The sequence below is a fragment of the Aaosphaeria arxii genome, assembly GCF_010015735.1.
Source record: "Aaosphaeria arxii CBS 175.79 unplaced genomic scaffold BU24scaffold_4, whole genome shotgun sequence".
Classification (NCBI taxonomy): domain Eukaryota; kingdom Fungi; phylum Ascomycota; class Dothideomycetes; order Pleosporales; genus Aaosphaeria; species Aaosphaeria arxii.
The window spans coordinates 198,724-225,214 of NW_022983477.1; the positions used below are offsets into that span (position 1 = coordinate 198,724).

General features: G+C 50.4%; 7 protein-coding genes across 7 annotated transcripts; 3 read left to right on the top strand and 4 right to left on the bottom strand.

The window, feature by feature from the left end:
• Positions 1-55: 55 nt before the first annotated feature.
• Positions 56-5,559, bottom strand: BU24DRAFT_369192 (HEAT repeat protein-like protein; the record flags this gene model as incomplete). Its single annotated transcript, XM_033524395.1, has 9 exons — positions 56-997; positions 1,055-1,833; positions 1,907-2,439; positions 2,492-2,802; positions 2,848-3,076; positions 3,125-3,367; positions 3,415-4,423; positions 4,471-5,375; positions 5,438-5,559. 9 exons carry the CDS (start codon positions 5,557-5,559, stop codon positions 167-169), a joined length of 4,962 nt encoding a protein of 1,653 aa, XP_033383609.1. The 3' UTR covers positions 56-166.
• A 1,047-nt stretch (positions 5,560-6,606) lies between these two features.
• BU24DRAFT_491536 (uncharacterized protein) lies at positions 6,607-9,812 on the top strand (the record flags this gene model as incomplete). Its single annotated transcript, XM_033533803.1, has 1 exon — positions 6,607-9,812. One exon carries the CDS (start codon positions 6,607-6,609, stop codon positions 9,619-9,621), a length of 3,015 nt encoding a protein of 1,004 aa, XP_033383610.1. The 3' UTR covers positions 9,622-9,812.
• Positions 9,813-10,235: 423 nt separating this feature from the next.
• BU24DRAFT_347651 (amidase signature enzyme) lies at positions 10,236-12,380 on the bottom strand (the record flags this gene model as incomplete). The annotated part of the gene is made up of 5 exons (XM_033523532.1): positions 10,236-10,837; positions 10,887-11,006; positions 11,058-11,187; positions 11,272-11,894; positions 11,948-12,380. The coding sequence occupies 5 exons, from the start codon at positions 12,378-12,380 to the stop codon at positions 10,236-10,238; spliced, it is 1,908 nt and encodes a 635-aa protein (XP_033383611.1).
• Positions 12,381-15,253: 2,873 nt separating this feature from the next.
• On the bottom strand, positions 15,254-17,436 carry BU24DRAFT_174722 (vacuolar protein sorting-associated protein Vps17). Its single transcript, XM_033521555.1, has 3 exons — positions 16,916-17,436; positions 16,386-16,839; positions 15,254-16,335 (listed from the first exon to the last, which is right to left on the bottom strand). Exons 1-3 carry the CDS (start codon positions 17,366-17,368, stop codon positions 15,467-15,469), a joined length of 1,776 nt encoding a protein of 591 aa, XP_033383612.1. The 5' UTR covers positions 17,369-17,436; the 3' UTR covers positions 15,254-15,466.
• Positions 17,437-17,536: 100 nt separating this feature from the next.
• Positions 17,537-20,589, top strand: BU24DRAFT_421574 (P-loop containing nucleoside triphosphate hydrolase protein). Its single transcript, XM_033527757.1, has 3 exons — positions 17,537-17,753; positions 17,806-17,866; positions 18,048-20,589. The coding sequence occupies exons 1-3, from the start codon at positions 17,607-17,609 to the stop codon at positions 20,507-20,509; spliced, it is 2,670 nt and encodes an 889-aa protein (XP_033383613.1). The 5' UTR covers positions 17,537-17,606; the 3' UTR covers positions 20,510-20,589.
• A 574-nt stretch (positions 20,590-21,163) lies between these two features.
• Positions 21,164-23,288, bottom strand: BU24DRAFT_346636 (WD40 repeat-like protein; the record flags this gene model as incomplete). The annotated part of the gene is made up of 3 exons (XM_033523495.1): positions 21,164-22,903; positions 22,952-23,067; positions 23,225-23,288. The coding sequence occupies 3 exons, from the start codon at positions 23,286-23,288 to the stop codon at positions 21,164-21,166; spliced, it is 1,920 nt and encodes a 639-aa protein (XP_033383614.1).
• A 558-nt stretch (positions 23,289-23,846) lies between these two features.
• BU24DRAFT_421576 (uncharacterized protein) lies at positions 23,847-26,180 on the top strand. The gene is made up of 4 exons (XM_033527758.1): positions 23,847-24,480; positions 24,531-24,571; positions 24,635-25,649; positions 25,717-26,180. Exons 1-4 carry the CDS (start codon positions 24,216-24,218, stop codon positions 25,950-25,952), a joined length of 1,557 nt encoding a protein of 518 aa, XP_033383615.1. The 5' UTR covers positions 23,847-24,215; the 3' UTR covers positions 25,953-26,180.
• The last annotated feature ends 311 nt before the right edge of the window (positions 26,181-26,491 follow it).

Sequence of the window (26,491 nt, forward strand, 5' to 3'; positions counted from 1 at the left end):
AGATCACTTGAAGTCAAGTAAGATCACTAATGGTTAGATTAAAAGCAGACTTGAGGCCAAGATGAATCGCTCCAAGTAAGTCAAGTTCACTTGAAATCAGGTCTCAAAGAGCACGCGAGCGCTGCGTCTAGACGTCAAAGACACAAATTAAATTGATATAAGTTGATCAAATTGACGACAGACCTTTATGCACTCGTCTGATCAGGTCTACGACATCTCCTTCCAAAACCTTCTCCGCTCTATCGATCAATAGTCCATGAACGTCACTCTTGTGAGCCGTTTCAAGGAAACTATTCAGTGACTTGCGAATATCTGTTCCACCAAATCGATCCCACTTCAATGCCACCTCAGCCGCACAGATGACTCTGAGAACCAAGACAAATACCTCAGGTTTGCTCAACCATCCCAATGCTCCGTCTACTTCACCATTTGCGGTTTCTTCTAGGACGTGCAACGCGTTGACTACCCACAGTCTCAGCTTCACCACAAGTGAAGCCGTTGCGGGAGAAGACAGAGACTTCAGAACACGTGTCCATGTTGCGACCTCTGCAGTATCGTCCTTGAAAAGGTTCTGTTTCTCTTGTGCGAAAAGGGCATCATCTTCCTTCCTTTCGTCGGTGAGAATATCAGTGAAGGCAACCTTGAACAAATGACCAGAGGAAGGAGAGTTTGTCAATCGTCGTAGACCCTCTTTACATAGTATGTTAGATCCTGCGTATGATGAAGAGAGGAACGTGGCTAGGCGTTGCGCGGCAATGATGGGCACTGCTGGTTGAGCATGCCTTTGAAGGCCCCGAGACGCTAGTAGACGAGAAGTTGTGAGAGCCGCAACATCGCGTACTTCATCGTCGTCATCATTGAGGAGGTCGTATAGTACGAGACTGAGACCTAGTATAGACGCGCGGTACAAGTCTGAATCTAGCAGCTCGATTGACATTGACCAAACATGATCAAGTGCAGCCAAAGACTGCACAGCAGCGAAGCGGGTATCAAATGGCTGAGTACAGTTTAGCATACCATGTTTCATATCAATATTATAGAATTCAGGGCTTACATTTGTGTCGATTATGGTCATTCGGAGCACGCGGATATAGTTCGGAAGTCGATGAAGATGTTCTGTCGCGAGGCTCTTGTTGAATGCAAAGTCAAGCAGAAATCCATACAAATGCAACGCGCTCTGCATATTGGATGGCGACCCTTCCAGGCTTTGTTGCTCGAGATTGTCGAGTACTTGTGATAGGTCTTCGACCTGGAAGTCCTTGAGCACTTTGTCCCGTAGGTTCCAATCTCTGGAGAAAGCATCTGCTACAAGCTCTTGGGCCTTGGCTTGAACTTCAGGATCCTTTACGTGAACTGTAAGCCAGAGTATGTGTCCAAATAAGTCGGGAACAGCTCTGGATAGTGCTGAGGTATTTGCCAGACGGATGATGAGTGGGAACGAATCCAACAAGAGACTACACGAGTCTGGATCTTTTTGAGACTCCACTATCAAGCAGTCTCTGAAACCGGTCTTATGCTCCGGAAGTATCAGGGTTTTCTCTTTCCCAGCGTACAGGAGGATGTGATGGATCAGTAATGCTTGAATGGCAGCTGTTCGGAAAAGTGAGCTGGCAGCAACAGCCTTCTTCAGCTTGAGTTGTTGGCCTATAAGGATCTCGTAGAGCCTAGACCAAGCTTCCAATGCTTTAGTAGAGCGTGGCTGACCCGGGAGTAGTAGTAACCCGGATATGACAACAAGGTCTGCGAAGGCTGCTTTGGTAAACGGACAAGTGCTCTCCTCAATTATGGTATTGGATGCATCTAAAAGAGCAGACATGGCTTCCGACAATAATTCTGAACTCATTAGCTCTCGTACTATCACGGAAAGATATATCATGAACAGCTCAGGCGAGAGGGAGGCACTTACCCGAACTAAGGATTCTATCATCCTGAAGATACTTGCGTAAGAGGTATTTTACACATGATAAAATTCCGTGTTGCGCATTATGCGATGTCTTCGATATCTTAATGGAAGAGAGAAGTGTTACGACCGTGTCGATGTATTCATGGGGATACTTCAAAGACACAATAGTCCGGGCAGCCATGTCGCGAAGGTGCCAGTGTGGACTTCCCAGCAGGTGGAATACAGATTGCGTGATTAGCTGTCTGCTTTCTTCAGGCGGCGGTGCTTGTCGCAATATCTGAAGAGCTGGGAATACACCTTCGGCGCCGTGAAGGTCCATCGGCGAACCACCTTCCGCAGTGGTCATCGACTTCTTAAGAGGCCCATTTGGATCAAGTAGGCCAATGAGGATACCCACTAGAGTTGGGTAATTGTTGTATGAGAATCGTGATGATCTTGCTCGGTCTGCTTCTTTCCAGTCTTGTGCCTCGTCACTTCCCAACAGTCTTTCAATCAATGCCTTGAACAGCATTAACCCACAGTTTCTTATGGGCCAACTAGTTGGAAATATTAGCGACGGTGAGATCCTACATGAGCTTGGGTACATACACATTTGAACTCAGTGTCCTGGCTGCTATGTCCAGGCCTTCGCCGATATATGACTCGGACACGGAGCTTAACTTTGAGGTTGTGTAAATTTCTTTGATACTATTCAAAGCGTGAACCTGCGGGAGACGACTCTCTTCAATGTTGGAATCATGGGCCTCCTGGGATAACTCCTTAACCAAGTCATCCATTGCACGGCGGAAGAGAGGGTCTGGTGGTGACTCAGAAGCAACTATGCCTGTAATAAGGGAGGGTATTCCAGCAGATCTCCGAGTAATCGATGTTGCCTTGTCTTGAATCGAAGACAGCGCTTCCTGATCTCATTAGCGACACCCAGACCAACGTGACAACAGTCATACCTGATACCATCGTAGTGGCAATGCTCGCAGTGTCTGGTCGTCTGAAGAGGCGCATCTACGACAAAATGCGGCAAAGGTTTGCGCAACCGTAGAAAACGCACCCCGATGTCGAAGTTCCACGAGCTGAGTGAAGCAGGATTTACCGAGTTTTTCAAATTCCTCCACCGTCAAGATATCGGACGCGTCAGATCCTATGGGTGCCCGTGATACGATCGTTCGGAGTAGAACACTAAAGAAGCATTAGTACGTCCACAATTTCTGGCTTTTCATGACTGACCTTGCTTCCTTTAGCCCTCTCCATGAATAGCTGAGAATTTCCTTAGTATCAAGACTCTCGGCTTCGTCAAAGTCATCCGGAACGTGGCCTTCTGGTGCATCTGCGCAAAGCACGTGTTCTACACAGGCCCACAATGATTCGATACACCGACGGATGCGTGCATGTGATTGCTTCCAAAACTGCTTCACTTCTATTGGTGACGAGGACACTTCAGCATAGAATGTTTCCTGGTCAATAATGTATCTGAACTACCGATTAGAAGTGCTAGGTAGATTAATGGGAAGGCTTACCTGAGAGAAGCAAATATACCATGGACCGGATGTCCATTTACTGCTTTAGATAAATCTTGTTGTGCGAGTTCAATAGTGCTCTCCAGGTGAGTAATCAAACTATCGACAATCGCTGATTTAGTCCATGTGCCAACTTTGGGATCCAAGCCCAGAGGAACTTCCTCCGAACAATGTGAGAACAACAGTGCATATGCTCGTGCTAGACCATCGGCCTGGTCGGCACGTCCGGTGCGAAGCATTGTATCCTTTGCACGGCGAAGTAAAGATGAGAATGATTGCAAGACGGGAACTTTAGCTTCCGTGGACAAACAATCAAAGCAAATATCCAAAGCCGCGACCGCTGTACTGCGGATGTCATCGAATGGGTCGAAAATCAAATCAAGCATAGACCTAACCAGTCTCGTATTGATGATATGGTGGCCGTATACCCAACGTAGCTGACCCTGGGCAGTCTTTGAAAGATGGCGCTGCGGTACCTGTGGATCCAGTCCCGAACGAAGAACGATAGTCAGACATCTCAACGCAGTGATCCGTCTTTGATACGAAGCAGTAGACCTTAGCTCCCAGTCAAGAAATCTCAAGTACCATGAGATAAAGTCCATGGATTCCCGCAATAAATCTTGATGAGTTGTAGTCTGCCCTGGTGTTGAAGATCGCCGTTGCGGACCGATCATAATTCTGCCGCTAGCATCTTTTATCGTCCCAGTAGGTTCCAGCTTCGACAGAGCAGTCGTGCTCCCTCGCAATCTGTCAAACAAACGCTGTGTGTGAGTCAACAGCTCCTTGCGGAAATTTGCATCAGTATCAGTATGTAGATGCACGATGTTCCGTTTGATAGACGTGAGTATTCCGGCTGTAAGTGGTCTAGTAACTGCGGTGGAGTAGACGGAGATGAACAATCCAGCAAGGCGAATTTCGGGCTCTGGATTAGACAGCCACACAGCAAATAGATTATCAGGTATATGGATAGCATCAGCGTGCAACTCGATAGCTGCGCAGTGGCGGAAATCTGTACATAATGAGCAAGCATAGAAGCATTGTATAGGTGCAACCTACCTATATCCTTCACAATCCCTAGTTCTTTACCCGTCTGAATGGTGGCCAATAAAATTTTGAATTCTTCTGCGCCTTCCAGACCGGTCTCATGTGACGCGTACAACTCAAGTGAATCCGGCAAGTCTTCATTTACCCCAAGGTGGTCCTTGAAGTGAAGATAAGATAGGAATCGCGCATACTCGTCAACATATGGAAGAAAACAATGTGGAAAGACATGGGTCTTGAATTCTTGCATCCTATCTGGCCATTGACGTAGCATCTCTACGACGGGCTGTATCCACAATGGGCGGACCGAGCCTTCTGGAGTAGTAGATTCGGTATCTGAAGAACTCTTTCGCACATGGATGAGAAAATTCCTTATCAAGTGGCCTGCTGACAAGGCCGTGTCATGATGAACGGTCCATGTGAGGAGTTTCCGCAGGAGAGATTGGGTAGATGACGACGTTTTGCCAGGTGCCTCCTCCGCAAGACGGCCATACAGATGATTAAGCCTTTCAAGGGTGACTACATCTTTCGAAAGAAAATGCGATAGTCCTTGTAGAGCTGGTTTGACCTTGACACGATCATGGCGTAGACATATGATGTCCAGGAAAGTTTGTATGGCACGATCGCGGAGTAGTTGACTTGATTCAGTGTCTTCATTTTTCTGCAACACACTAGTAAGTGCAAGAAGCATATGCCTCATAGACTTTCCTTTCGCATTATCTGACCTCTGCAAGAAGATTTCGAGGAGACGAAACCAAATTGAGTCGGACAGTAAAGCATGCTGGACATAGGTTGCACGAGAAGCCTGGCAAGTTTCTATGAACGCACACAGTGCATTACTGGAAGCAGCACGGTGAGGAGACGATAGATCTGCAATCTCAGCCGTGTCTAGCAGAGGACCAACGACACTATATAATTTCCTGAACAATTGTCAGAATGAAATCGATCCAATACGCGAAACACACGGACTTCGAATCCTTACTTCTCGCCAAGGCTTTGCTCCAATTCTTCGAATTTGGGCAATATATTGTGTATATTTCTTGCAGTGTCTCTCAATGTCCGTTCGGGAATAGGTATCCCAACGGTAGTGAGAGCTTCTGCCATATTGAATGTTGTCGCCCAATCGATGATTCTCCTAATTGAGGACTGATGCTGTCATGACGGCACAAAGGTTTTACTTTGGAGTGTGGAGACACTAGACCCCTTTCGGCTACCCGGCGTTAGTCATCAACAACTACATGCTTCATGACTGCATGTGTCTACTTGATCGAAACAGATCCTGGAGAAAGGCATTGCTTGAGTTCTTTTAACAAATCTATATATTGATATTTATAGAGACTTGAGTATAGTGTTACGGGCTGCTGATACAACTGATGGAAGTACCAGTGATAGTATTGTCTTCTGTGGCCATATTACACTCACTTCTGGAATCAAAACGACTTGTAGAGGATAACGACAGTATGAAGTCTAAAAATGAACGATACATGTCCCTAATTAGAGGACATGCAAAATCATGAATTAGTTCGAAAAGGAAACCAGTTGTTAAGTAGTGCGAAGTTAGTCATACAAGATCTTGCTGTAGTACTCAATCCTCTGGCGAGATACCTTAAAAACATATGGAATCAGAAAGCTGTCAACGGTTTCTCTCACTTCCAATCGCATTCCTTTTGAACGGTGAACAGGCAAACAGTGGTTCGGTCGGTGCGGAGAAAGTTGCCTCCGCAATAGCACAGTGATGATGGTAACACAAGACCAGTCAGTCTTAGTCTCCTTCACCTCAATCGGTCACCCCAACCCGCGCAGTCTCATTCTGCTGAGTTTTCGAATCTTCCAAAGCATCCTCACCTTTATTTTCAACCTGAGGCTGAGTGCAAGAAGCACCACAGCTGCCCAAACAAAGACCTGAGCAACAAGGCAGGCCGCGCAAGCAATAGTCAAGGTACGGTGTTGTCGTATAAACGTGGATGAAGAAATTCACGTGTTCCCTCTGCCCACATCTCACTTCACTCTAGCTAGTACAAACCACACCGTGGTATTGATCTTGAACTGCCAAGATCCCTCTAATATCTCAATCAAACAGGAGCATCACATCGAAGCTAGTCTTCGACTTTCAACAACGGTAAGATCACCATAGCTCCCCCACCCACAATCATGGACAGAGGGAAGTGGAGTGAGCAAAAGCGAGCACGAACGGAGAACTCGCCAAGCCCAGATCGTACGAACAACAATGATCGCAAACGTCCCAAGATCGCTGGTCCTTTCGTGATTGATTCTGGCTCGGACGATGATGAGGATGAAAAAACAACACATGGAAGACCGGAACGGGTTCAGGGAAACAAGGGTATTCTGGCTTTCCCAACAAAACAGAACTTTGAAAGGGAATCTTCAGTGGCACACAGCCCTAAGAAGCCATTGCCAAAGAGCAACCATTCTAATCGCGAAGAAACTTCGGTGGTTCTAAATGAGGAGCATAGAACGGCCAAGATTCTTCACAAGGACACTGCATCTCCATCGGCCGGAGGAACACTAAACGTAAATCTACTCAAACGGTTGCTTAGCAAAAACGCCAATAAATCCACTGTCGCTAGTAACGACCCAGTGCGCAACCGGGAGGCATCCTCTTTTCCCAATCCCAATGCCAAGCGCGTCCAAATCCAGAACCCAAATCTGTCCCAACAGAGAGATGCAATTAGTCCCAAAGATGCACCGACAAATGCGCCAAGAACTGTATACCAAATTCCTACCAGCAAGTCCAAGAGAACGGAGAATACGAATTTTAGTGTAAACGTGGATAAAACTTCTAAGGACACACGCACCTCCACTAGACAGCCCGTTGTTTCTAGCGATCAACCATTCAACCGTTTCTCTAGAGATGTTGGCATACACAGTGCGAACACCTTCCAAGGACGAAGCAGGGAACAAAGCCGTTCGAAAACCACTCCCGGTGATGCTCAGCGACTCAAAGAGGGCCATGACGGTAGCAGAACTGTTCCGATAGATTCCCAAAAACGTAATGAGGGTCAGAGATCAATCAAGAGTCAAGTTAATTTGGGGCATGCTCCTCTGGATTCTAAGAGGCGGGATGGAATTCAACATAATCCAAACATTGCTCAGAAAGATTCTTATAGACAAGGCGAGACTCAGAATCGCCAGAAAATCGCCTCGAGAGAATCTCAGCCGGACATATCCTCCAACTTACAACGTCCATCTCGCACAACAGAAGACAAGGCCGGTGAATCTCGAGGAATGAAGCGCGATGCGCCTCGAACAGTCTCAACCGGCAACATGACTCCAAACAGGATGCATTCATCACCTACTGTGCGCCCTGTAACAGCTATCAACGATTTAGAAGGTCGTCCATCATCAACGAAATCGACTACCTCGATTGCAAAAGGAAATACAATGTCTCAAGTCCAGAGGAAGAAAATACCCCCTCCAACTACGAAGGCAGTCGATGATCCAATACCTGAGTCCAGAAAGCTTAAACACGTACCCAAGGAAAATGTTAGAGTTCCCTCTCGAGCAGCAAGAGTTGATGTCATGGAAGAGGTGCAACCAATAGTGTCGAAATCGTCTTATGCAATGGATAGATATCAAAAGCGCGATTCATCAAATCCTTCATCTGAACCTGTTCGATACAAAGATATTGTTGCCAAAAAGCATCCAGCAAACACCGGAAGCATCAGGCCCTCTACTGGAAATTTAAGTGAGCCTACGAAAGAGGCTGGTGCTGCTTCACAAGGCGTCACCACGAGCCATGTCAACACCATCCCGTCACAAGAAATGAAAGAGAAACCACTCAGTGGAGCAAATGAGGTTTTCGGAGGCCGGTGTACAAGCATTATCAGCAACAATGACTTCAGCGACCAGGAAGAAGCCCAACTGTCTTCCACTGATATCTGGAAGATGGGTGCAGCTTGGAGTCAGAAAAAGGAAAAGGAACCTGCCGTCAGTTCTTCGATAACATGCAATCAAGAGCATCTCGCTCAAGCACTGAGCAGCGGCTTGCAGGCCGAACCTAAGGATAAATCAGGACAATTACTTACATCACATGTTCTTTCAGCGCAGGTCCTTGGTAACGTGGGAGAGGAAATTGAGCTAACAGAATGTGAGCAGCGCGACACCCCAGATCGAAGTGTCAAGATCTTTTCTGAGATGACGAATGATCCAGAGTGGCCAATGGACGCTGGTCCAGCATCACCTAGAGCTATCCCCTCGGTTGAGATTGAGGAAATAGATGGGCCAGGTGAGGTAAATGCAGACGTTGGTGCCGTTGAGGAATATTCGGACATGGATTTGACATACGATCCTGAGCACGACAACTATGCTTCTGAAGTTCTTTACGTCAAGTGCCCCGAAGACGGCCCAAGAGAGTCAGAGGAACCTATCCCTTTCTTCGAATATTCCATCCGCCAACAGCTCTTCACGGCCAATGCGGATCGCAACACATTTCCTATCGAGCGGCCTATTCTCACCTCATTCATCTCCCTTGACGAAGCGAATGCGCAAGTCATGGCTCTTATCGATGCAATGCAATCCCACTCCAATCACTACGGCATCCAATACCAAGAGTGGCACCATCGGCGTGACGAAAACGATTGCGTATATTTCCAATGCGCTTTCACAACCCCCGCATCGCCCACAATCCTAATGCACCATGCGATTTGGGTCAACCGATACCCCGTTTCCAAGTACGAGCAGCGCCCCATCCCGTCCAGCCGCGACGCCGCTCCCTTTATCAGCAAGAGCGTGTTCGTACTCCGCCTATCACGCCTCGTGCTCCCGGATGCCGCCGTCTCACTGCCAAGCACCCCAGCATCACCCATTCACCACGCGTCCAAGTCGCCTAGCCCAGCAGCCCCGATTCGCCAATTCCATGCTCTTCCTGAATCCTTTGCTGAGGCTTACACGCTTCTCACCACTGCGAATTATTCGGCGATGAGGTTGCAGGTGCATCTCAGCCACAAGACGGGTGATGTGAACGCCGCGGAGCGTTTGTGGCAGGAGAATGATAACCATAGGTTGTATGACATGATCAATGCATTGGACAAAGCAATGCATGGATCGAAGGAAAGCTATTGGCACAGCGTGTTCAATGGCTTGGACGGTGAGCGATTCGAGATTCAGGTCGATAAGGTCACCTTGTACGGTCCAAGGAATATCTAGGCTTGATGTCAAGATGATTGGTGCCTGCGGAGGCGGCACCGGAATCCTTCAGAGGCGTGCATTCGGGCGCAGCGATGATCGCGGTTTCGGCACGGCTCGAGAACGGTCGATGCAGCCGAACGGACATGCACATTTGACCGGAATTTGGCTTGTATGCAGGCCTTTTGTTTGAGTGGGATGGAATAATCTGCTTTCAGGTGACTAGAGAGGCTTCAGAATTCGCTCGAGCATGAATTCGAAGACTTGCTTACTAAATCGATAGCAGCCTTGTCTTCGAGTTCGCTCACAGTGGGCATTCTACAACAGTCTCTTACTGTTACTTCAAGTCCATAATTATGCATTCAATGTAATTTTACAATCCCCAATACAATTGTCTCCACTTGAATTTGATTGACTCAACTCCCATTTCACCTTCAATGCAAACCCCTAGCCTAGTAGCTCAAAGCTCCCTAACATGTTTCTCGTAGAGAAGAAAAGTAGGTAAAAACGAGTGGATATCACAAACAAGCCCATACAAAAACGCCCTTCATGATGCCCTTGTCACTTTCTTTGCCAGACTAGAAAAAACGGGACCCGCTGTTCGTAATCAATCATCATCGTCATCATCATCACCATCATCTCGCAAAAGCGCCCTGGCTATCATCACCCAGGCCCCTAAAGGCAATTCTCCCGTTGCTCCTCAACACCTCACAAATGGTCTCTGCCGAAAGCTCGTACCCACTCTTTCGCCACCTTGCATTGAGCCAATCTGCCAACGCGTCCGCCGAACACGAAAAGCGGCGTGTATCCCACTCGTGGAGAATGAGGTCGATGATCGGTTTGTCAGGTAGCGGCTCGGGACACGGATCCTGGAGCGGGACGCTGGAGAGGGGGAGTGGTAGCGCTCGCGGAGGAAATGTCGCCTCGAAAGCGGTCAGGAAGTGGAGGAGCATATGTTCGGTGTGGGCACGTGATGCGAGGGTCAGGCCGAAAGGTTGCCCGTTGAGCTTGAGGGCTGATAGAGGGCATGCTGCGGTGGGGTATCCTGCTGCTGCCGCGAGAGATGAGAGCGCGGCGTCTCCCGGTGCGACGATGATGTCGAGTTGTTGGTCGGCGAATATGAAATCTAGGCCTTCACGACCACCAGCCAATTTGAGGTGCTGTCGTGCAGCATTGACTTCGTCGCGTAATATGCCGGATTGGAGTGCTGCCATCAAGTCATTTTGATTCGGGCAAGCTGGTTGCGATTAGTTTGTAGTTATCAATGAAGTGGCTGATGGACATACATGGTGGAAGGGTTAGTTCAGGATGCTCGAGGTTGAAGTTGATGATCTCGGCGAGCGAATGTACCTTTGTCACCTCAAAATCACGGATAAATTCTGAGAGGCACTCCTTAAATTCGGAGTCTAATCATCGAGTTAGAAATGTCTGCATTAAGGAACATCGAAGAAACTTACAGACGATAGGCTCAAAGCTGTTCTTATTATCTTCCATGTTCAATGAAGACTGCGGAGGTAGCTCGACAGGGTAAACGATATCCACGCCCATGTCAATGAGGGTTTGGACAACCATTTCGTATTTTTGTAACTATCAGTTATGTCAGTGAGAGATCGCAAATGCTGAATGTGTGGCTCTAGAAAACTCGTGACACAAGATATTCGCCCAACATACCATGAAGCGCTCCGCATCCGCGTTGATCCGACCGCTCTTCTTCCACGACTTCCAGATCACAGGCTCGGTAAATCCAATCCTTAAATTTCCCCAATCCTCTTTGATGCGAAAACATGTCGTTGGCACTTTCGTGCCTGTCTCCTTGCTCGTTGGTAGCATCATAGCGTCCATCAACGCGACCAGATCCTTTGCCGACTTTGCCATTCCTCCCGCGGAGTCAAAAGTCTTGCTTAGGCAAAAGATGCCATCCATGGGAACTTCGCCTACTGTCGGTTTGAGCGCGTACAACGCCGCACGATTTGCTGGCGTGATCAACGAACCAATTGTGTCGGTGCCGACGGCGAGTGTGGAGAAGCCTGATGCCACACTCACGGCTGAGCCGGTCGACGAGCCTCCTGGTGCGGACAGTTCCCAGTGCAGCTTTCTCTTTGCAATGTGGCGGGCCACGTAGGGTGACTGGCACTGGCCGCCCACGGCCGACCACCCAGGAGGCATGGAAGGGTTTTTGAGTCCACAAAATTCGGTGAGATTCGCTTTTCCCATGATGATCATTCCCCTGCGCACTAAACGGTCGACAATTGTAGCGTTTTTTCTGGGCACGCCTCCAACAAAAGCATATGATCCTACAAATTCAGAGTTTAGTTTCTAGCAAAGGAATCCTAGTAGATTCACGTACCAACAGTGGTGTCCATTCCAAGACTAATATCGGTCATGATGTTGTCTTTTAGCACTATAGGAATTCCATGAAGCGGACTTCTCCGCTTTCCTCTTGATCGCTCATCGTCAAGCTTTCTTGCTATCCTTAATAATTCATGTCTTGGTGCTACAGATATCAGAGCTCGGAGTTGACGGCCCCTTCGGTTGTGTTGCTCGATCTGGTGGAGATATGCCTGGACAATCTCGACACTTGTCACTGCTCCACAATTGAGCATATCAGACAGCTCATATGCTGAAACAACGAGTGGGTCGAACTCCGTGGTAGATTGCTCATTGGAAGACGTGTAAGACAGCTTCCGCTGTGCCTGGATGCTTTCGAAATATGCTGGCGGGAGATCGGGTTCGATGTTTGGCGAAAGGGCCGACTTGATCTTGCGAAACACTTTGACCATTTTGGCGGTACTGGGTTTTCCCACGCTTGAAACGTTCTTTGGTTCTTTGGGTTGTGTATGTCCACCTGATCCTCCGAAAAGCGGGATGAGGCGAACGGCTGGTTGGTGATCTGGGGATCCCCCGAATGGTTGTTCGCTTAATGGTGGAGAGCGAGGAACGACAACAAAAGCAAAGAAAGATTCAGCTGGCCGTGTGTTTCCTGTTGTTCACACTTGTTTGCGAAAGAGAGGAGACAGACGAGAAGTTGAGAACAGGTGCAGGGTCAGGGTTTGGATTGAGAAGTCAGGGCAAAAGAAGGCCGCACATAAGGACCTGGGCCGCATCCAAATAAGAATGAACCTCTCGCTATAACATGCAGCACATCCGAGGCCGTATAGGCCGGCTTGTGGCTGCGATGCGCGTTCCGCTTCCCTCTTGGTTCTCTAACGTGTTCTCAGCTAGGATGCCTGGTGCATAGGATCTGAGTGCTGGGGTGTGCCAGAATGGTTGGTGGCTACGGCGCAGCTCTATCTCGAGCTCGAATTTGTACTCACTGCTACTAGCGGAAATAGCATGTCCAGCATTTACTAATGTGCACAAATGTGATTCGCAGAATGTCAGACGTGTATTGCTCCATCGTCATTTTGGGCCACTGCGAAGACACCTCCACGACCTTTTACCCGGAGCTCAGGCCCCGTACAGCGTTTTCTGCTCGCTTAATCAAGGTTCGGCTGGGGGTTGTGGAGGGTCGAACGAGTGTGTACATCAGAACAGTCATGTAGGTGTCTCCCAGGGGTTGCATGGAACGCAAGTCCTTCCTCGATATTCGGCGCCACAGGTCATACAACATCACACTCGGGACCACTCACAGACATTCAAGACTCAAGAGGCACTTGACACCAGCAATACAATTCCAATAAAGTCCTTCTCACAATCATATCTCCTGCCCGCTTACTCCCGCAAACGCTCCCGAACGTTCGAGGTCTACAAGGCAAACAGTACTGTCGGTCGAAGCTGCATAAGATGCGGGTTCGGATTCAGGCTCACTGCAGTCCTTCAGCTGCTAGTACTCATGTACCGTCCTTCCACCGTACAGAACACGGTACCCGCCCAGCAGCTGTCACACTAATGATGATGAATGGAGGTGGGGCGACAGAGAATTGTTGACGAAAGAAAAGCTCCAGTGAACAGGTGTGACTGGGATGCTCTCAAGCCGCCCCATGTACTCGTCGTGCTGGTGTTCCTGAACTGGGGAAAAAACTGTGTCTGGCCGTGCTAGTCCAGGTGCCCAGCGTGATATGTGCGTACCCCCGTGGAGACGTGGAAACCAGCGAGGTGAGTCGAGGTCGTGTCAGCTGCCTCCGCATGGGGTAGGTTTTAGGTAGGATCCTCCCAGCTTAGGTCTCCTCGCCATGCTCGCCAAAAGCATTGGGTGGCACGGTCATACGCCCCCGTAACCCTTGCCTAGCGGCTTCTGTACTCTCTCTGTTCCTCAACAATGCTGGTCTGGCATCCGACGGTCCGACCACGACGTGCGGTACTCGATACACTTTTGCGGGGATCGGCTCCTGGAGCGAGGAGCTTTCAAAGTTTGGCGATCATTCAGATTAAAATTGTCGTGTTAGCCTCCATTGTAAATGAAGATAAGGGCCTCAAGACATTGCCATAGGCAGAGATCTTCGAAGAGCGAAAAGTGTATTATGCAACCGTCCAAGTTGGCAAGAAGATCCAGACGATATCGGCTGGAAATATGCTCCACGGAGCATCATTCCGCAGAGGTACGTACTGGTAAAAACGGCGTGGCCGCTTCTCGAAGCCCACAACGCCCAGCGGTCTTTGTACGACGTGAAAGCTCTATAGATTTATTGGCTGCCACGCAACGTGGATGGTATAACGGGCAAGATATTGCTGTTAGCGCTGTTACCGTTGACGAAGGTTCATCGTCAATAATATAAGACCCCGCGTTTTGCTCCACAATCTGCACAGCCTTGCCATGTCTCCCTATATTATATTTGGTGGCAATCCCAAGCGCAAGCGCATCAGTTGATCAATGTCGCGCCCGTAGACCTGGTGGACCAAGTCGTCGCTGTGATTTTCTGGTCAAGTATCGGACGGTGGCTGCACCAGTGCCGTACGATGGAAAGCCATTTCCAGGTTGGGCCTCGAGAACTTATTAACTTCCCAATCTTGCAATCCAGGGAAGCTCTCCTCTTTGCCGAAACTCTACCCTAGCGTCCCGGGTACAGTTAGCTATTTCTAGACGTTATTTCAACAATTTCTGCTTCATGATTCTGTTGGTTTTTTTCACTGCTAGCCCTTGTCAATTCGCCAACTATCTGGTGGTGCACCACTTCGAAAAAGGTTTCTCTGCTTCGTACCGGCCTTACGGGCGCATCAACGCTTATGGACCTGGGAATGTCCTTGGCCGGGACAGTCGATCCCAGGCTTGGTTTCTGCAGAGCAAGGTCAGATGCGCCGTATTCAATTTATGGTTAGAAGCGGATGCGGAGGCTAGCCAGCCTCTGGCCGTGACAGGACAAGACCCTGCGCCGAAAAGGGTAGCACAGATCACCAGTAGCAGAGAAGCTACAGATTGCAGTCGGCAAAGTAAATGTGGAGCCGTTGCATTGTGTAACGCGAGCAATGCCGGCACGTTCTTCACTGACGCTGTACATGTTTAATTGGCAAACCGAAGACCAAGGTCCCATCAGCCGTGTAACACTCGATCGGAAGCACTTGTTGCATGCATATTGCCTGATGTTCTGGGTTGCGTTTAGTGGATATGTTGAAAATTGTATAGAAGTTATGCCTCCGACGCTAATGATATTGCACAATGTTCAACATCAAACACCAGAAGGTATCATGGATTATAAGGTGCATCATTGTCAAATAGACCCTCGTAGGCCAGTCTCCGACGTAGTCATGTCTAGGAATGGTACTATGGCAATTTGCTTTGGCACGCCAGCCATAGTAGGTTGATGCGATTTGAGAGTACAGAGAGAGGTGGAATTTCCATGTTTAACAACATGGAACATGGGGCTAGTGGACTGCCAGCTCGATATAGGTCTGCCATGGGGGACAAATCCGGCTACTGATTCAACCTGTACTAGAATGTTGTTGTAGCCAACCTGCTAGCGGCATTCTTCGCATCGATGCGATCATCATCTTCCTCAGCTGCAGTTGTGCTTCCTGATTTGCTAGCAGCACGTTTGCGCCCGCCGGTGCCTGTCTCGTCTTCCTCCTCTTCTTGCACTGGGACAGTCGCAATACTGCCGCTCATGCTTCGGTTGAGTCCATCACCAGGACGTCTTGGGACGCCAGACCAAGCATCGCCCTTAGGACCCTGTGAACTTGCAAGTGAAGCACGACGCTGCGCAGGGTGTGCTTCGCGACCGAGTCTTGATAATCCACCACTGTTGTCGATCGCTCGGATGTCAGGCCGGACCTGCTCCAATGTTGCAAGGGTCCGGCGCTCTGCCTCGATTTGGCGAATGACATATTCGCGGATGGCTGCCCTGACATCGACTGCGGTCCGGTCGAACCATTTCTTTTGTTCTTGCAAAAGATTTGCCGTAACACGCTGCGACTTTTGCAAAAGGTAAGTTTCATGGCTACGTGCCTCGTCGAGTGCGGCAATAGCCTCATCGACCTTGTCTCTTTTGACACTAGAGCTACCTTTCAATCTGTCTGCAGCTGATTCTTTCGAGCGACTTGCAGCTTGAGCCTGCAGTAATTCGCGGAGAAGTATGTGGCGATTGGTCAAAGTCTCTTTTACAATGAAGGCATCGCTGCTGTGGTACGTGAGGGGATCACCTAGGGTTGTAGCTTCGGCCGTACCCTGTGCAGCGTGGAAATCTCCCGTTGCCTGAATAACCTTCCCAAGCTTTCGATAGGCCTGGCTGAGGCCTGGATGGGTCTCCTGCACGTGCATTGCCGCAAATTTTACCCCCAAATCCGATTCGGCCAGGCCAAGACCTAGAAAAGTAAGTAACCGATATATCAAAAAAAGAGACAGGGAAATTTACTTCTCCTCGCCTTGACGACCTTTTCAACCTTTTGTCCCGTTTCCATTGTTCCCAAATAGAAGGCCTTTACGATAGGTCGAGCTGCAGCAAGCTCGGGCGTGTCATCCGGCGGAGGTGCGAATTGCTTGATAACCTTTCGTCTAACGCCCGTCGCCGGTTGCTTCCTGCGTACCACTGGGCTATAACCAAAATCGCTCTCCACAAAGAACACCATCTCCTCATCGCGAATTAACACGTCATTGCTGCAGACAACATTGAGCCACCTCTGAATTGATGCTTTCACACGCGCCTCGTCTTCGTCCGTACCAGCGCCGGCAGCGGTGATCGCAGGAGGAACAGCGGGTACGAAAGCCTCTGGGTTCGCAGATATCAGATGTTCACCTAGCTTAACGAACTCGGAGTGCAGACGTCGGACGTCGCGGAATTGGGTGGTGCGGTACTTTGGAAGATTGGTCTGAAGAAGTGTTAGCAGAAGGTCATGCGATTAAAGTACACGAGCTTATGCGCCCAAGTGACTTGAAGTGACATACATAGACGTCGAATCGGAGAATTGGGTCCTTGCGACCTGTGCGTTCCAGCCCGGTAACCTTTGCCTGTAGTTTGTACTGCGGGCGCTGGTGTTGTTGACGCTGGCCATGATAGCGCTGTGGTTGTTCGTGTCTCTGTTGTCCCTGATGTCCCTGCGCGGTAGCTTGTTGCTGATGAGGCGAATTCGGTTCATCCTGCGGCACATTATGGGGTGGATGTGCTTGTTCTCCGTTTGCAGATGAGCTATTAGCTTGATCCTGCGAATCCTGTTCACCTAGGAACCCATAAGTATCAGAGTCCTGGCCGTATGGGGAAGCTTGCGGAGGGAGCGGGGAAGATGGAATGTCGCTCGTAGAAGGCGGCGAGAATGTCGATCTGTTGTGCTGAGGGGACGATGCCCACGGGTCAGCACCACCAGGATGTTCTGGATCGTGTGGTAGAGACGAGTAGTCCATGGTTGCGACCGCAATTGAACCAAGTGACGTTGCGGTGGAGCTATCGATGAAGGCTGGAGAGAAGCCTGATGTTTGGTCGGAGCACTCGGCGTAGGACCGTGCCCAGACCGCCCGTCATTCCCGTCCTATTTGCGATCACGTGCCTGACCATCCTTCACGAATCTGCATCAATATTCAATGCCAGCTCGCCAGACATCATATCTGTCATCCATCTTTGTTTAAAAGGGTTTTTTTTGGAATGCAACTTGCGTGGATATGGTGTACCCGTCGAGTTGCTCCGCGTAGTGTGGGCACTTGCCGACGGCTTCTTTCATCTCAAGCACATCCACAGCATTCACAGCTATCAAAGACACGGAACATAGGCATCATTGCTCATATCGATGCTGTTAGTAGAAGCACGATATGTCTTTTAATTTGAACGCTAATAATTTCAATAGGGAAAAACAACCACCACAGAGCGTATGCTCTACTATAGCGGACACACGCGAAGAATTGGCGGTAGGTGCTTGCTGGGCAGCGTTTTATATGTCAATGTCTTTAGTTCTGGTGATCCAACCTGATATGTCTGACTTTTGTATTATTTTTATTGTCACGATGTTATAAAATCCTTTCGAGTTGTAGCTTAATTGTACCCAAAAATGCTTCAATTAGATCTACTGTCCTCGCTAACATCAAGTAGATGTCGACGAAGGCTCAACGGTGACCGACTTCCTTCCCGCAGAAAGAGCTAGAGGGATTACTATTCAATCTGCAGCAATCACCTTCAACTGGCCACCATCTGATCCAAAAAGTGTTCCACAAGATCTACCCAGCTCCTTCGACACAACGTTACGCTCGTCCATCTCTCACAATGTTAACCTCATCGACACTCCAGGCCATGCTGATTTCACTTTTGAGGTGCTTCGCTCCCTGAGGGTCCTAGATGGCGCCGTTTGCATTCTGGATGGTGTAGCCGGTGTCGAGGCTCAGACCGAAAAGGTGTGGACGCAGGCTGGCCATTATCACATCCCTCGAATCATCTTCATCAACAAGCTCGACCGAGATGGTGCCGCATTTTCCAGGACTGTGAAGGAGGTAGGCGTCCGTCTACACGGTTGGCCGGCTGTATGCCAGATTCCCTGGTGGAAAGGGGGGAGTGGCGAGTTCATTGGTGTGGGAGATGTTGTTCACCTACGCGGCATGCTGTGGCGAGGGGCTACCGACGGGAGTCAAATTCAACCTTCGAGTCTGCAAGAGTTGGAAGCCAATAATCCAGAATTTGCAGAGGAAATAAAGAAGGCTCGAATTGCGCTTGTCGAACTGCTAAGCGAGCATGATGATGGCATGGTCGAACTATTCCTTGAGCACGATGAAGATCACCTGGCTATCCCAGGCACACAGATCGTCGAGTCTCTTCGTAGGGTAGTCTTACAGACCCCTCAAACGGTCATTCCGATCTTTGCAGGAGCCAGTTTCCGGAACATTGGCGTACAGCCCCTTTTGGACGCCGTGGTTGACCTTCTACCGACGCCTCTCGAGCGCCCTGAGCCTGAGATCAGTCTCGATCATCGCAAAGGCACACTCGCCGAGCTCCTGGCCGGTGCAGCCAGTGCTGAAAGTGCCCCGGTAGCAAAGACAAAGGGAAAGAACGCAAAGACAACAGCTGCTGCAACGAGTGGAGTCAATGTACCAGAAGCTCGAAATCTCCAGGCGTGTGCCCTCGCCTTCAAAGTGGTCAACGACGCCAAACGTGGCATACTGGTCTACGTACGCGTGTACTCTGGCTCTATCGACCGTGGAAGCATACTCTTCAACACCAACCTCCTCACAGCCGAGCGTGCACCCAGGCTGCTGAAGATGTACGCCAACGACGCCGTCGAAGTCGACTCCATCCAAGTCGGCCAGATAGGCGTAATCACAGGACTCAAGCACGCACGAACCGGCGACACCCTCATTGTATATAAAGGCCTAACCACCCGGACACAACCAGCCGGCGGCCTCGCATCCCTCCAACTACGACCCATCCACGTTCCACCACCCGTCTTCTTCACCTCCATCGAACCCAACTCCCTCTCTGAACAAAAACACGTCCTCGACTCCCTCTCCATCCTCCTCCGCGAGGACCCCAGCCTCCAACTCTCCACGGACGAGGAATCCGGCCAAACGCACCTCGCCGGCATGGGGGACCTCCACCTCGAAATCGCCCGGGACCGCCTGCTCAACGACTTCAAGGCCAAAGCCCGCATCGGCAAGATCGAAATCGGCTACCGGGAGACGCCCACCACATCCACAACCCCCTACACCCACACCCTCGACCGCACCATCGCCAGCAAACCCGCCAAAGCAACCGCCGTCGCCTCCATCTCCCCCTCCCTCCCCTCCCCTCAACAAGACCACCCAGACCAAGACCCCTACAAAACAACATACACCTCAGAAGACGGCAACATCATCACAATCACCCACCCAACCCTCTCCCTCGCCTCCCCAACCACAACCTCATCCCATCTCCCCCCCACCCTCACCCTCCCCCAAATCCTCACCTCCATTCACGCCGGCGCGTCCGCTGCCCTGGCCCGCGGCCCCCTCAATCACTTCCCACTCGCCAACACCGCCGTAGACATCCACTTCGACGCCGCCACACACATCCACCCGGAGACGACACCGACGGCGATATCGACGGCGACGCGGGCGGCCGTGGCGGCGAGTCTACGCGCCGCGAACGAGAGCAGCGCGAACGTGATGATGGAGCCGGTTATGCGTGTCACGGTGTTCGTCAATGAGGCGGCGCTGGGGAGCGTAGTGCAGGATTTGTCGTCTGCGAGGGGCGGGCAGGTGATTTCATTAGACGGGGGATCGGAGGAGGATGATGGTGGAAGTGGTGTTGATGATGGGGAGGTGCTCAGGATTAATCCCGCGAGGATATATGCGCCGCCGGATCCGTTTACGTCTGGTGGTGCGGCGGTGGATGTAGGCGGGGGACTGGATAATGGGCAGAGGCAGATTGTGGCGAGGGTGCCGTTGAAGGAGATGGTGGGATATTTGAATCATTTGAGGGCGTTGACCGGGGGGAGAGGCACGTTTGTTATGGGGGTTGATGGGTTTGAGAAGATGGGGAGTCAGAGGCAGAAGGAGGTGTTGGATGGGATGAGGGAGTTTGTCTGATGGCACTGAAAAATGGTATGGTGGGCATGGAGGAATTGGAGGTCATAGAATAGAATTGTAAGATATGTACATATACAGAGACGAATTGTACTATAATTACGGTCTTGAAAGCATCGAAAAGCGGATGTTGCTTGGATGTTCAAGGTTAAGGGGACGTGATGTCGACGAACATTCATCCTCACCGGCGGGTATCTAGCCCAAAAGGTAGTTGGGGAGAATCGTGGAAACACCGAACATGAATGGTGATGGCTCTCCCATCACGAACACAAACTGTTCCCTCAAAGGAGGGTAGTCATATACCTCCTACTACTAAGTTTCCACGTTGGGGAACGCAAAGTAATGCCCAGCTCTTATATTCAAATTAGAGAACGGCAATGAGGCTCATATGACACGTTTCCGGTCTGAATCTGGCTCGGCTATGCTTCCGATCATTCCTCCAGAATGTATTTGATCGGTCGATGCTTGGGTAGTTATCAGGGAGCACGCCCGTCTCTCGGGTTGTATGGGAGCGAGCCGGGCCTTAGTTGGGCCGGCCATATTGCAGGAGGATGGTGAAGGAAGATAAGGTCTGACTTTGGCTCGTCCTGGTGCTGTGCCCCCAAAGTCTATGTGTCCGATCACATGGAGCAGGGTATCGTGGCTATCGACATGGCTCTACCGTGCTCGCCTGTACTGTCCCTTCCTCATCTCAGCTTTCAGACTTTCCTGCTGGCTCGGCAAAGGTGCTCTTCTCCTCGCACTGTCGCTATCATTCTGCCCATTTGTGGGAGGTGTGCCACTATTGGGCGGCGGCAAGGGGAATCCGGGGAATCCAGGTGGAGGAAATCCTGGCGGTAAACCACCCGGTGGCATTGAACCAGGAGGAGGTGGTGGCATTCCTGGAGGAGGAAAGGGGAAGTTCGGAGGCATGTGGGGTGGGAATGGGGGCGGTGGGCCGTTTGCACCACCGGGTGGAGGTGGGGGTATCATGGCTGGCGGAAGTTGACCAGAGGCAAGCATTTCTGCAAGGCGAGATGGATCCATGCCAGCAAACTGCGGGGGGATCGGCGGCATTCCATTCGCAGGCATTGGCAATGGTGGTGGAAAGCCACCGGGTAGATTTGGAGGTGGTGGAGGGATGCCGCCAATGCCTGGAAGAGCGCTGCTGGTGCCGTCGTTGCCCACATTGATGCCAGGAAGAGTCAGTCCCGGTGGCAGCAGCGGCGGATTCTTAGATGGCATCTTCTGGTCGACAAGGCCCTCGGCTTCATCCTCTGCTTCCTGCTCTTCCTCGTCGCGCATTTGTTTTCTGCCTTGGCCGCGATCATACGTGCCTTGTGCTTCGGCGGCGGCCTGGCCGATATGGTATCGATCATTGACGAAATTGGTATCACCGGGACGTGGACGCGCCCAGAAGCGAGTGACGCGGTCGTTTGAGCCGGATGCGAGCAAATGCCCAAGAGGATGCCAGTCAAGTGTCCAGACGGTGAAGTCGTGGGCGTAGGGGAGACTGTGTGCCGGGTAGATGGTTTGTGCAGGAGCATTCTGAGGATCGGGATCGTCGTACGGTGAGACCGAGGGTGCAACTCCTTGAGGTGGGTTCTGCTCATCGAGTAGATAATGATTGATGCTGCCATCTACACCACCGGTGGACAACAGATTCTTATGAATTGGGTGCCAGGCCATCGTTATAACGTCTTTCTCGTGCCCACGAAGAAGCAAGACGTCGCGCATCATTCTCAGATCAAATATTCGAGCGGTATGATCACGCGCACATGTGGCGAGTAGGTTGCCCTGGACTGGCTCGAACATTGTCTTTGATATTGGGTTTTTATGGCCATGCAACGTAGTCAAACAGCGTCCAGTCCTAGGATCCCAAAGCTTGACTTGATGATCTTTCGATCCGGACACAAGCAGCCCCTTACTCGGATGCCAGTCCACAGACTTCGCCTCCCAACCGTGGCCTGTCAGCGTTGCCTCCTCCGCGCTGGTAGCAAAATCCCATATCTTCAGCGTGGTGTCGTCCGCGCACGTCACGAATTTTGAATCTGTAGGTGCTATTGCTAGGCCTCGTACCGCTTCGGTATGCGCCTGAACTTCCTTCACATTGTTGAAGTTCGTCTGCCAGTACTTGACTATGCCCGTCTGATCTGCCGATAGCAACCAATCATCCGTATGGGTATAGGCAACACAGCGGATGGCCGACTCGTGCGCCTGCATGATGGTTTCAAAGTTGAAGCCCATGCCATTCCACAATGTAAACTCTCCACTCGTAGATCCGGTCAAAAGTCGACGACCCTCGGGGGTCCATTTCACAACGTTGATGGGGTGTTTGACTTTATTTAGGGAAGAATGTAGGGCTTTGGCCGGGATAGACTCCGCGGCACTGGTGATCCGACCTGCAGGAGGTTCCATCTACATGTCGTTAGACTGGTCAAAATCGAGGCTTCCGTATAGACATACATCAACGATATAGCTTGCGCTTGGTCTCTCGACCTCTGGTGCCGCGACATTCTTATAGCGAGGTCGGCGATTGCGCATCCATTGAACTGTTGTTGAACCATAATCTGTCACCGGGCCTAGAGAGAGAATATGTCAGTTTAAGATATATTACAATGACTGGACATGGACGCTGGTCCGGACAGAATCGTAAGGACAATGAGACCCGAGGAAGGTCCTATTGCCCTCATATGGGTGGATGCGACTCGAAGGAACTTGAAGGAATCGGGAACGTACGTTTCGGTCGCGGGCGCGGAGGGCCATCGAATTGCGACGCATGGTGATATTCACCGCGCTCCATGGCTTCGCGGGCAGCTGGATGGTATGAATGAAGTAGCTATCGCGACATCCGTGAAGGGCGAGTGGGTATGATATTGCGATCCTAGCGGGAGGTTGTGTCGAACGAGGCGATAGAAAACGATTGTTGCGTTTCTTAGTCTTTCCGTTTGTGCGCGTTAGCTTTCCGGTAGGGCAGGTTTGTGTCGTGAAGGCGATGAACGAGTGAAAGCTCATTCAACAGCTAGGAACGATGGTAAGTTGGGAGAGGTGCAACAATACAAAAGTCTTGGCGCGTAAGTGCACGGCCACACCAGCCACAAATGAGGCACAGACGGGCTTCTTTGCTTCCACTCTTTCACATGATATTCTTTGAGCTCGTATGGAATAACCCCGTACAAGGATCTCAATTAAGTTGAGAAAAAAAAAAGAACTCGTACAGTAACAAAAGAAGGATTTAACTGGGGACCGACGCCTGGGCTATTCGAAAACTAAACCTTATTCGAGCATCACCATTCGCTCAACATGTATTCGTAGCACAACGACATCAGTTTGGGGCTCGGCCTGCATCATCCGCCGAGAAGCACCTCACTCTACTCGTAGGTATTCCCCGCAGCTAAATCCCCCCAGCTATCTATTCTCAACACTTTTCTTGGTTCATAGATAATCTCACCATCTATAATCCCACCTTTTCGTAGTTGCAGTTATGGACCGGAACCTGCGACTTTCCTCCTCATTCGACCATCTTCAGTCGCCCAGGCCGCTGCTTCCGTAACAGATAATCCATTCCTGCGACCTCAATAACCGCAATTGATCATCCCCCCAAATTCCTCACCCACCTCCCATACTACAACTTCCAATCGTGTATTCTTCCCCAACCACATATCTATCGGCCATTGGACCATCCGCGTCCCTGGCTGCCACTATCTCGCGCCATCTTCCATTCTTCGACATGTCGACAATGACCGATACAGCCATCACCACGGCCATGGCCACTCCCTCGGTTCCTTACCCCCGAGACTCGAGTCTCTCCACAAAGTCCAATGGCAACAACACCACAACCAAGTCGGAACGTGCCTCGTCCTCCAAGGCACAACCCCTCAAATATCGCCATGTATTCGCGACACATTCTCTCTCGCGTGGTTCGTGTCTTAGCTATGACGCGGAGAAGTCACCTAGCTTCGTCGGATTCAGGAACCTCATGATCCTCGTGCTGAGTGTGCATTCCTCGCTCGCTAATTGAGAGACTCCCCTAACCGTGCTGCAGTTGTTTCCAATCTCAGATTGATGATCGAGAACTTTCGAAAGGTATGCATGGACAACTCTGGCTCTCGTGTGTATATCAAGGTGGCAATTGGCTAACGTACGCAGTATGGTGTTCTGATATGCATTCATTGCCACGACTACCGACGAACCGACGTTATCTACGGACTCTTACTATATCTCTCCGTTCCCTGCCAACTTTTCGTCGCCTACCTGATCGAGCTGGTAGCAGCATGGCACGCCAAACGGACTCTTGCCCGGATAAAACGAGCGGGCGATGGTAACAACGCACATGAGGCGAGGGAGAAAGCAGGACATAGCGCAGATACAACATGGGTTGTGGTAGCCATGTTCCATGGCGCACTCGCTACCCTCAGCCTTGTCGTAGCCAGCTTGGTCGTTTTCTACAAGATACACCATCCAGGCATTGGCACGCTATGCGAGTTCCATGCCGTCATTATATGGTTGAAGAGTGCCTCGTATGCTTTTACGAATCGCGACCTTCGCCATACTCTCTTGCACCCCGATGAAAGCGAAGCTCTCCCTGACTTATACTCCTCTTGCCCATACCCTCAGAACATCAATTGGGGCAATTTGTGCTATTTCTGGTGGGCGCCCACCCTTGTCTACCAGCCAGTATATCCACGAACTACGACCATCCGTTGGGGCTTTGTTCTTAGGTGTATGGTCGAGGTCGCTGCCTTGAGCATAGTTGTATGGATCGCATCCGCCCAGTATGCCGCACCCCTTCTGCAGAATTCGCTTGACAAAATCTTCCAGCTGGACTTTGTCTCCATCACTGAGCGGGTGATGAAGCTCTCCACCATTTCACTCTTCTGCTGGCTCTGTGGCTTCTTTGCGCTTTTCCAGTCCTTCATGAATGCATTGGCAGAAGTGATGAAATTTGGTGACCGCGAATTCTACGGCGACTGGTGGAATGTGGGTAGCGTCCGCACGTACTGGACGACATGGAACAAGCCTGTGACCAACTTCATGCGTCGACACATCTACGCTCCGTTAGTGGGTCGTGGGGTCCCACCTGCAGCAGCGCAAATAATTGTATTCTTCATCTCGGGAGTCTTGCACGAGCTCCTCGTTGGTATCCCCACACACAATGTTCTAGGTAAGATACATCTCCTCAGCGTTCCAAGTATATTCTCAGGACTATCGAATCTAACAACAACGAACAGGCGTCGCCTTCGCTGGCATGATGTTCCAAATTCCTCTCATCGTCCTCACAGATGTGATTCAAAAGATCAAAGGTATTCGCGGTAAAGTCGCCGGCAACATGATCTTCTGGGTGTCGTTCTGCCTCGTGGGCCAGCCATTGGCAGCCCTTCTTTATTTCTTCGCGTGGCACGCCAAGTATGGCAGCGTCTCGAAACAATACGCATCGAGTCCTGTTCTGCCGTACCTTCGTCGCTGAATTTTCATATACATATGTGTATAATGTGTATAACGCACGGCACCGTCCTTCACTTTCGGTACATTTTTTCTTATCGTTGCATTTCAGGGGTATACACTGGACTCATTGGCTACTGATCAATACTAGGCGTCCTCTTTTTTATATCATTCGTCGGTCGAATAGCAATTCATAGACTAATTCATCTCACCCGTCCATCATTGGACACTAGATTCCACATCACTCGCATGCATGCCTTCTAACAATATCGATCATGAGTTCCTCGCTCTGGTCCCGATGTTCCATATCTCGCGCATAACGGAAGCCCCTAGGACCACTTAGGGATCGCATGCTGCCTAACATTACGGTATTCCGCATAATCTACAAGTAGTACAAAGTAATATGCGACTATTTTATAGAGAAGGCTGATCTCTTGTCGCCGAAGATCTACATGTGCTTCACGTTGGCATTGGAAGGCGATATTGTCTTACCGTCGACAATTAAACACGGCGGTTGCCAGAGTAGGAGGCTTGTCCCAGTAGTCTGGGTGGACATTGCTCGGC

Bases quoted from the DNA above. Each gene is read 5' to 3' on its own strand.
- BU24DRAFT_174722 (XM_033521555.1), bottom strand. From the start codon at position 17,368: ATGGACTACTCGTCTCTACCACACGATCCAGAACATCCTGGTGGTGCT. The intron at 16,840-16,915 runs GTATGTCACTTC...ACACTTCTTCAG, and splicing joins TTCTCCGATTCGACGTCTAT to ACCAATCTTCCAAAGTACCG. The intron at 16,336-16,385 runs GTAAATTTCCCT...TTACTTTTCTAG, and splicing joins GGTCGTCAAGGCGAGGAGAA to GTCTTGGCCTGGCCGAATCG.
- BU24DRAFT_421574 (XM_033527757.1), top strand. From the start codon at position 17,607: ATGCAACTTGCGTGGATATGGTGTACCCGTCGAGTTGCTCCGCGTAGT. The intron at 17,754-17,805 runs GTTAGTAGAAGC...TAATTTCAATAG, and splicing joins TCATTGCTCATATCGATGCT to GGAAAAACAACCACCACAGA. The intron at 17,867-18,047 runs GTAGGTGCTTGC...AACATCAAGTAG, and splicing joins ACACACGCGAAGAATTGGCG to ATGTCGACGAAGGCTCAACG.
- BU24DRAFT_421576 (XM_033527758.1), top strand. From the start codon at position 24,216: ATGTCGACAATGACCGATACAGCCATCACCACGGCCATGGCCACTCCC. The intron at 24,572-24,634 runs GTATGCATGGAC...TAACGTACGCAG, and splicing joins TGATCGAGAACTTTCGAAAG to TATGGTGTTCTGATATGCAT. The intron at 25,650-25,716 runs GTAAGATACATC...AACAACGAACAG, and splicing joins CCCCACACACAATGTTCTAG to GCGTCGCCTTCGCTGGCATG.